Below are 10,643 nucleotides of genomic sequence, written 5' to 3' on the forward strand. Positions count from 1 at the left end.
TTATGCAGAGACAGGAAGCGACATCATCAGGATGAGTCGTCCGTTTGTCCTCCTGTCCTCTGATTGGTCGTCTGCAGCTCCTCACAGAGAAACAATCTGCTGTTGTTCTGCTCCAACAATAAGCCATTATAACCTGCAGCCGTCGCCACGGCAACCACACCGTCTGACCTCCACACCATAGCAACCGAACCATGTGACCTAAACACGGTCACCATAGCAACCGAACCATGTGACCTAAACACGGTCACCATAGCAACCGAACCACGTGACCTAAACACAGAGTCACCATAGCAACCGAACCTCCTGACCCAAACACAATGTCACCATAGCAACCGGCCCACATGACCTAAAAACACAGTCACCATAGCAACCGAACCACGTGACCTAAACATGGCATCACCATAGCAACTGAATTGTGTGACCTAAACACAGCGTCACCATAGCAACTGAACCATGTGACCTAAACACACAATCACCATAGCAACCAAACCGTGTGACCTAAACACAGCATCACCATAGCAACCGAACCATGTGACCTGAACACACAGTTTGGGTCACAGGGTTCTAATGTTTATCTGGTGACAGAACGCTTCCAGCTGGTTTTTGGACTAAAGCTCGGTTCTGGTTGGTCGATGGTTCCATCTGTGAGGAACATCAGTCAGAGGAACATCAGCTGTTCTCTGGTTGTTGTTCTGCTGGCAGGAGGGGGGTCTGGCACTGATCACTGAACTCTCCCACAGACTTCAAACGCTGAGGCTTTAATTACCGTCTTCCTCCCGGGACAATGGAGCCATTAATGGAGCGGCATGAGGCCTCGTCAGGAAGCAGAACCTTCAGCCTCACATTGTTCCATCCCGAAGACAAACACGGAAATGCTGCCACGCTCTGCCAACACCGACAAACACTGGGAACGCCATGTCCACCTGACCTCTGCTGGTCACCTGAGACCACCTGGAGGAGAAGAACCCAAGAACCCTAACATCCTCTTTTAATGACGGTACGTTAGCTTCATGGACCCGTCTTAAAGGTCTGGGGGTTCTGAGCTTCATGGACCTGTCTGAAAGGTCTGGATGTTCCGAGCAGCTTCAAGTTGTTGTTTTAATCCTGCAGCAGAAACGAAGGACGCAGAGAATGAGGCTGGAAATGAAGCTAATCAGCTAATCTGCTACAACAACAGACTGAAGAGGCCAAAGTCAACTCATAAATCGTCCTCAGAACACAGGAACCCTCCGACCCGGTCTGGGTTCAGGGACCAGGTCTACAGTGGACCTGCTGCTTGCATGTTCACACAAAACACCACGTTTAGCTTCAGCTCGAAACCTACAAGAAACACAAACAGACGACGTTTTAAACGTTGGTTCAGACTGAGAGTTCAGACAACTGCCAATGAAATTATGGCAACCAAACAAAACAAACAATTAGCTCCTATTAACTCCTACTAGCTACATATATCTCCTATTAACTCCTACTAGCTACATATATCTCCTATTAACTCCTACTAGCTACACATATCTCCTGTTAGCTCCTACTAGCTACATATATCTCCTGTTAGCTCCTACTAGCTACATACGTCCCCCGTTAACTCCTTGTACACACATTTTTGAGGCGTTTATAGATTTTTTTTTAAACTTATTGTTTATTAAAACATTTGGAACAGTTGCCTTAAATTATTGTAGGAGGTTTTAGTATTTTTTTCAGACATTGATTGAACATTTTGGGTATTTTTTCTGCCATTTGTAAACATCTCCCCATGTTTCTTTGGACATTAATGAATATTTAATTAATATTAATACTTAATAATATTTCAGTGTGTGTCTGAAACATTTTCTAAACATTGTTTTCTTCATGTTTATCATAGTTTTTGCTGATGATTTTTTTTTAATTTTGGGGATTTATTCATTTTTCTGTGCTGTTGTGTACAGATTATTTCACCAACATTTCATGAATCCGTGTGGACATTTTGTGATGAACGGTGAAGTACTCACTGTGCCTGAAGTACACAGGTAGGACTTGATGGACCTCACAGGTAGGACTTGATGGACCTCACAGGTAGTACTTCATGGACCTCACAGGTAGGACTTGATGGACCTCACAGGTAGGACTTGATGGACCTCACAGGTAGGACTTGATGGACCTCACAGGTAGTACTTCATGGACCTCACAGGTAGTACTTCATGGACCTCACAGGTAGTACTTCATGGACCTCACAGGTAGGACTTCATGCAGCCGCGTTGCCAGACAGATTTCACTGGGGCACGTGCCCCAGTATTGATCTGCAGTGCCCCAGTAAAAAATTTCACCAATAAAAAAAATAAAAATCACTTCGGAGTTTTAAGTCTTCATAGCATAGACTACAGCGCACATACTACTTAGTATGGTAATTCATTGCTACTGTATTCACTCCACTCAAACAATGTGCACATGGCTAATTAATATGGTAATTTATTCACGTGTAGCGACTTCAGCTGATCAACTGAAGTCGAGAGAGAGAGAGAGAGAGAGAGAGGAGGGGGGGCGATGAGAATCACTGCGTGAGGTAGGTAACGTCAGCCGACAACTTGTTAAATATATATTTTTGATTTTGATTTGACTCAAACTGTAACTCCTAGATGGATATCAGAAAGTTATTCGCCTGCAGCAGGGATAAAGCAGTGAGGAATGAGAGAAGTAAGTGAAGTCCTAGCTAGCTAGGCAACATAAGTCTGGCTTAAGTTAATGCTAAGTTAGCTAACGTTATTCACAACGCCTCTCACCCCCTCCACCACACTGAAGGAGCTTTGAGCAGCTCCTTCAGTAGCAGACTGACTAACTAACTACTGCCGCCACCATCAAGGACTACCACAGGTCATTCATACCTGCTGCTGTCAGACTGTTTAACAGCAGCAGCTCAAGGTCTTTTCCTGTGTATATATCACCTGTAAATAATAGTGGGAGAGCCTCCAATCACAGACATGCAATGTGTTTTCAGCTTGCTGGATCAAGTCATGTTCCCAGCCTTGACACAGGTCATTCAGATAGCTCTGACCATCCCAGTGTCCAGCTGCACTTGTGAACCGACGTTCAGTGTGCTGAGACGGCTCCACACTTGGCTGAGAAGCACAATGGGGCAGGATAGGCTTCACCATCTTGCCATCATGTCAGTGGAGAGTGAGGAACTTTCCAAGTTAAGCCACAGCCAAGTGATTGACCACTTTGCAAAAATGAAAACAAGACGTTACAGTTTACTCCCCAAAAAATGACTGCCTGAAGTGACACACAACAGTTGTTCATTTATTCTTCTACTATGGAAATAAAAGAACCCAGAGATTTTGGAGTGCTTTATTTTTATTTTTTTTACATTTGTAAATGTTCAGTTTGCAGATGTTTACTGAAATAAATATTTCAAAAAGATTCATTGCTCTTCCTATTTGCATTTATCAGTAATGGTTTAGAAGTCGAGAGTAAAGTGCACAAGTAGGCCAAATGCATTACCGCAGTACATTTCAGATGGTTAATCAAAGATCTAGACAACAACATAGTCTGATATTATTGAATGGTTTAAAGAACTATTTAGGTTTTTTATGTGAATAAGTGCTGATTATGTTTTTTTCTCGCACACTTTGCGCACTCTCATGAATGCTTTGTGCCCCAGGTGTGCCCCAGTACAGTATTAGGTCTGGTGACGCCCCTGACTTCATGTACCTCACAGGTAGTACTTCATGTACCTCACAGGTAGTACTTCATGTACCTCACAGGTAGTACTTCATGTACCTCACAGGTAGTACTTCATGCACCTCACAGGTAGTACTTCATGGACACCCCCTGTCAAAATGTTTAGGACAGGTTCTAATTTATTTGAATGAGAAAGTGTCCTAAAAATTTGACAGGGGGTGTACCTGCTGTACTTCCAGTACTGTGATGAACTCATGTCGCCCCCTGCTGGTCAGAACTGAGCACATGAAACATTCAAGAAGAAGAAAACCAAAAAGAACAACTCGAGAGATCATTTCTCAAAGTAAATAAACATATAACATTAAAATGTCAAGATTATACCACCACAAACAGACAAACACAAATTTCTATTTCATAGACATTTTGCTGTAAATATATGCACTGTGTGCATTCTGTGCTGCACTCTTTTTTTATTCAAATGTCCTATCTGCTGCTGTACAATGTAAACTTCCCCACTGTGGGATTAATAAAGGTTTACTCTATCTATCTATCTAAACAACAACAAAACAAACTAAACAATAAAAACAAACTGAACAACAATAAAAACAAACTAAACAATAAAAACTAACAAAACAATAATAAAACAAACTAAACAACAATAAAACAAACTAAACAATGAAAATAAACTGAACAACAATAAAAACTAACAAAACAAAAACAAACTAAACAACAACAAAACAAACTCAATAATAAAACAAACTAAACAATAATAAAACAAAGTACACAACAATAAAAACAAACAAAACAACACAACCAACCACTGGAGATGCAGATTTTACCTGAAAACATCCTACAATCATCATTTTTCTCACTAAATTATCGGTTACTTTTCCACTGTTTTGTTAAATTCCAGCTAAAATATTGTTTAAATTGTCGTCTGACATAAAAACCTGTAGATTATTTTCAGCTGAACCAAACTAAATGCAGCTCAGTGGTGCTTCGTCCAGTTCTCTGCTGCGAACAGAGTTTTAATCTTTATTTAAAAATATTCAGACGTGAAGAAAAAACAGGAAAAATCACAACGAATCAAAACGTTTTCTCCTCAGTTTACAGATTTTTATTCACAAAAACACAAAAAGACTCAAAGACAGAGTTCATTTTAACACATCAGCTGTAAAAGTTCTCCATGGAACCGATCAAGACTTGGAAAATTCATCAGAGGAGTTCTGGAGGAATCAACCAGTCTTCCTCTAGAAGGTTCTGGAAGACGTTAACACCTTCCAGAACCTTCTAGAGGAAGACTGGTTGGTTTTGTAGGGTATCAAAGTTGAGAGAACGCTACTAACCCTAAAGATGGTTTAGACATGTAGTACTGTGTAAACATACAATATACAGGCATCTTCTGGAAGGTTCTGAAAGATCTTTCACCTCTCTGAGAGGTGAAGAACCTTCCAGAACCTTCCAGAAGAAGCCTGTACCAGAGTGTAAAGTTGGTTTAGACGTAGAAGGTCAACACAAAGAACAAACACCTGGAATGTCATCATCCTGGTTTCTAGTGAAGCTCCTCCGACCAACAGGACCTGATGACGATCTACAGACGTTTATAATCAGAGGGACGAACAGAAAGAAGAACCTTCAACATTTGAACATCAGATGTTTTGTTTTTTTTTATTTTGGCTGAACTGATTGTTTTTCATTGTAATAACTGTCTTTAATTCCGGACAAATTTCTAATAATTTTTTGGTTAATTCTGAGTGATGTGGTCCAGATTTAGAGCTTTCGATCTTTATGTCCACGTCATGGCAAACTTCAAGTCATTCTGGACCAATTCTAACTCATTTCTGATGAAGTTCAAGCACATTTGGACGAATTGTCACAACATTTTGGACAATTTGATGTAATTTTAATCATATTTTTGGACAAATTTCATGTAACTATGAGCATGTTTCAAGTTGTTTGGACAGATTTGGTCATTTTGGATGATTTTATGTGACTTAGCACAGGTTTTGAATCAATTTTCAGACATTTTGGATCATTTTTATGTAATTTAGGACACATTTCAACAGGTTTCGGTGCTGGGGTAGATCGACAGGTTGGGTAGGTGAGCCATGCAGCGGCCATCATGGGTTCCATTCCCACCCATAGCCCTTTCTTCCTCCTTTCTTCTCCTGACTTTCCTGTCTTCCTCTCACTAAGACTGTACAATAATGATAATAAAGCTGCAAAAAGTGCCCCCCACCCCCCAAAAATAATATATATATATATATATATATATATATATATAATTCGACAGATTTGGGACAGATTCCCCTTAAACTGTCATTTTGAACAGAACATTTGTGATTTTTATAAAACCCTGGTTTCCATTTTCCTGCATTGTTACCTGATGAGTCCAGCTGAAGGTTCTTCTTTGGTGTTCTGGTCAAACCGTGGGTCGTGGTTCCGTCGTCTCGTCTCTGTTCAGTCCTACGAAACGTCGCCACGCCTGCAGCGTCTTCCTCGACCAAACCCAGAACCCCGACGTGACGCCGACCATGAGGCTCATCAGGTATTTGACCAGGAACACGGTGAGGTCTGGTGAGCTCGGCGCCATCTGTCCATCCGGACACGTTACGGCGAATCCTCTGCACGTCTGCAGCCGCCATGTTTCCTCCCAGCGGCGCCGTGAGCTCAGCTCGTAGAGGCAGCAGGCGATGACGGCGGTGGTGGGCAGCATGTAGAGAATGCCGAACACGCCAACACGCATCATCAGGCTCTCCAGCTTCACCGTCTCGGCGCCGCCGTCCTTCATGATGGTTCTGATCTGGAGCAGCGAAACGAAGCCGGCCAGCAGGAAGGAGGCGCCGACCAGGAGGCCGACGCAGAGCGGCGCCACGACGAAGCCTCGCAGCGCTGCCTCGTCGTAGATCCCCACGGAGCACACGCCCGTCAGCGGGTCGCCCTCCACCCGACCCGACACCAGGACCGCCACCATCTGGACCGCCGGCACTGACCAGGCCGCCGCGTGGAAGAACCGAGCTTTGGCCTCAATGGCCTCCTGACCCCACGCCATGGCAGTGGACAGGAACCAGGAAACGGACAGAACCACCCACCAGCCGGAGCTCGCCATGCTGAAGAAGTACAGAACCGTGAAGAGGATGGTGCAGCTGTCCTGCCTGGATCCCTGGACCACCGTCCGGTACCCGTACTCCCTGAACCGGTCCATGCAGGCCACCCGGTCCTGCAGCAGGAAGCCGGCACCATACGCCACCGCCACCATGAAGCAGCAGCCGGACAGGAAGACGACGGGTCTCTCTGGGTACCGGAACCGCCGGGCGTCCAGCAGCGAGCTGAGGACAGCGAAGAGGCTGCTGATGGCGCTCAGACCCGACCAGACGCCGACCCACCGCCGGACCAGCTTCACCTCCTCCTCAGAGAAGAACAGGAGTCCTCCGGGCTGGGACACCTCACAGGGGGCACCACAGTCCACGGCCCCCAGGAACCGGTAGCCCAAGTAGGGGGGCACCTGCAGCTGGTGGGGGCAGGAGAAGGTTTGGGGGGATGGGGTCCGGAGCTCAGGGAAGCCGGGAGTCGGGTCGCCGTCGCTGGTGTTCTGACCCACGCAGATCTCTCCAGCACCATGAACCGGGAAGTTCTGGCAGCGGAGCCGCTCCGGCCATGGGAAGCCAAACCGGTTCATGAGCGGCTCGCAGCCCCGCCGGGCCCGGTCACACAGCGCCCGGCAGGGGGGGATGGCCCGGTCCAGAACCGTGCACACCGGGGCGTACAGGGAGCACAGGAAGAAGCGCAGTTCTGCCGAGCACCGGACCTCCACCAGCGGGTAGAACTGATGGACCTCCAGACCGGCATCCTCCTGGCTGCTGTGGCCCAGCAGGGTGGGCAGGACGGTCCGGTTGTAGTCCAGGTCTCTGCACAGCGGGATGGAGATGAGCTGGCAGACGCCCTGGTCCCCAAGGTCCTGGAGCTGCCCGGGGGCCGGTCCGAAGTCCTGGAGCTGCCCAGGGGCCGGCCGGAGGACCAGGAGGACCAGGAGGACCAAGAGGCAGCAGATGGACCCAGACATCAGGAGGAAGGTTCTGCTGCAGCTCTGAGATGTTCTGAAGGTTCTCCACTCTGACAACGGTTTTAAACAGCAGGAGGAGTGACTCGATCGACCAATCAGACGCCGTGTTGTTTCAGGGCTCTGCCTGCTGATTGGCTGCTGTCGTGTCTTATTGCTGTTGTGTCTGTGTGTGTTTGTGTGTTTAAATACAGTGAAGTACTAATACTGAAACACCAACAGTAGTACTGGTACTTTACTGCAGTATTTCTACATGTAACAGTTATTGTGTTTATTTATTTACACTTTTAGAACACGCTGCTGTCAACAGAAGTATAATAAACAGAGAAGATAATATTCTGTTTAATATGTCAGTTTAAAGTCATTAAAGGCTCACCCTGGAATCAATATCAATCTGAACATGTGGAAAATATAAAATAAAACTTCTTTAAAGTTAAAAATAAATACAAAACAACCACATAGAATTAAAATAAATTAAAAAAACAGAAAAAGGTTAGGAACGATACAACTGATAAAATGAAGAAAAATAAAATTTAGACATATTTAAGAACTACATCCTTCTGATCTTTGGTGGAAAGAAGCTCCAACAGCAGGTTTAACCCGTTAAGCTTCAGTGTTCCACCTGCGGAACACTTTGAGATCTGCATAAGCATTTCCTTAAATGTCTAAAGCTGCAAACACGATTATAAACACTATACGCCGATGGAAAGCTTAGATTCTCATGAATCCGCCGGTATAAACCACTTTCAGATGTGATTACCACAGCGGGTGAGAAAAACACATTTGTCCGACAAAAACGAATATCCATCCATCCGTTCTCTGTACACGGCTTCAACGCACACAGCGCGACTCACATTTCCGGGTTCATTATTACACACAGATGAAAATATTCCACAAAAAACAGTCATAATCCAACCTTGGTCATCCAGACGACACAAGCCAGTAAAATATTTTGTCCAAAACATGTCTTGAAGTCGGTATAAAATCCACGAATCGGTCGTTTTCAAGGAAATGCACCTCGCGATGCGCGTCCAATATTCCCTGTATTTCTTGTCATATTTTTATTTACAAATGAAATATTAGTGATTTTTTTGTACTGAAAATGGCTGGAATTGACTGAAGCTTATAGGGCTATACTAAAATGAGACCTAAAATACAAATAAAGAGAAATAACAGAACCTCTAAATGTTAAAATTATAAAAGTATTTATAAATATTATGAAGTTAAACAGGTTTATTTTCAGTCCTGATTCAAAAAGACAGACTTATTTTGGAAACTCAGAAGATAATGTTGTTTCTAACATTAATATGAGATTAAACTGAAGTTTTATTTGTCAGATGCGATGTTGCTAAGCTGCTATGTTAGCATTAGCATTAGTTTAGCTGATGCTGCTTGATCAAAATTTGAGTTTTAAAGTCAACAACTAGTTGATGTAAATGTGGTGTTAGCATAGCAAAGGCTAGCTGCAGCTACTGGCCATGTCAGTTTGGTTGTTAGCTTCGTAGTTCCTGCAAACATAATAATGTTTGAAAGAGACAGAAGTCAGATTTTAGTCTCATCTATGTTTTAAACACAATAGCTAAACGTAGCTTTAGCTTAGCAGAGGCTAGGTTTCTGTCTCAGTCAGATTGACCTTCTGTTGCTGTGGAGACAACATTTAAGATGATATTTGTGTTGATGAGGTGAAATAAATCAGTTTTAAATGTCAGAACATCGAGTAGCAACATGAACGCTGCAACAAACTGACAGGAAACAAAGAAAAAGTTTGTTGTTTAGATTAAAAATAACGTCTGAATATCAAAGGATGCAGCATCTGATTTATTAATGACCACATTAGAATGAATTCCTCTCATCAAACAGAGAAACACAAACAGACTTAAATATTCACAAACACCTTCCTGTTGCTTTCATCTCTGCAATCAATCAAACATGAAGTCTATATTTACACATGAAACCGACACAAAAGTTTCATCAAAATTTGGTTTTCTAGTTGATCCGGTGACAAACAAAGAAACCGTCAAGAGTTGAAAACAAAGAGCCAAAGCTAAACATCATAGAAACACTAAAATAAAACAGAGCTAACAAAGCTAAAGCTAAAACAAGCATCACTCCCCAACAAATGATATGAATTCTTCTGTCTAAAACAACAATCACTTAGCATCGTTACCCAGTTGTAGCCTAAACTTACTGACAAAATGAATGATCACTGCCAGCATTAGCCTCTCTGGCTAACTACTTACAAATGCTAGTTGTTGTCCTCAAAGCCTTTAAAACAAACTTTGAAATTAGAAGGAACAGATCGATCTGCACATTAGCATGTTTGGCTAAATATCTTAAAATTACCACCCACAGCTTTAAAAGCAGGAGTTAGCATAATCTTGGCTGAATTAGCCTGTGAAGTTTCATGGTACGTAAAACAGAGTTTGTTTTCCAGGAAGTTAAGCTAGTTAGTCTTCGACTTCAAAAATTTTCCTAAAGATGCTTGTTTTTTCATTGGCACTTTTAAAAAAACACAGAAACTAATGTGTAACTAATGGGCTAACCACAGCTAACACTGTGCATCTAGCTAACTAGCTTACTAGCTGCAGCTGTGTCTGAAATACTACATTCTCAATGAGTATATACTGTATACTACGTACTATAAGTATGATTAGGATGCCAACCGTTCACACTGTAGTATACTACTACGTTTCCCATAATGCATTTCAAACCTCCGACGACAAAAACCAGAAGTACGGCTATCAAATATCTCGGCTGAATGCCGGCTTCAGGTCGATTTCACGCTAACAAACAGTCGCATAATTAATGTGGCAATTTCAAGCCGGCACTCCTCATGCAGTTATTAGCCAGATTATGCGAATCGTTTCAATTGTAGCTGCAGGCTACTGGAGGTAGCTGCTACTTGTTCTGTATGCAAAGCGAGCTGCTGCAA

General features: G+C 43.3%; 2 protein-coding genes across 2 annotated transcripts in view; both read right to left on the reverse strand.

Moving 5' to 3' along the window:
- The window catches only part of LOC110946926 (cyclin-dependent kinase 15-like), a 151,638-nt gene that overhangs the window by 123,296 nt on the left and 17,699 nt on the right, over nt 1–10,643 (reverse strand).
- On the reverse strand, nt 4,507–7,731 carry LOC127531812 (frizzled-7-like). Its single transcript, XM_051941976.1, has 2 exons — nt 6,035–7,731; nt 4,507–5,242 (listed from the first exon to the last, which is right to left on the reverse strand). The coding sequence occupies exon 1, from the start codon at nt 7,712–7,714 to the stop codon at nt 6,074–6,076; it is 1,641 nt and encodes a 546-aa protein (XP_051797936.1). The 5' UTR covers nt 7,715–7,731; the 3' UTR covers nt 4,507–5,242; nt 6,035–6,073.

Source organism: Acanthochromis polyacanthus, chromosome 22, assembly GCF_021347895.1.
Source record: "Acanthochromis polyacanthus isolate Apoly-LR-REF ecotype Palm Island chromosome 22, KAUST_Apoly_ChrSc, whole genome shotgun sequence".
Classification (NCBI taxonomy): domain Eukaryota; kingdom Metazoa; phylum Chordata; class Actinopteri; family Pomacentridae; genus Acanthochromis; species Acanthochromis polyacanthus.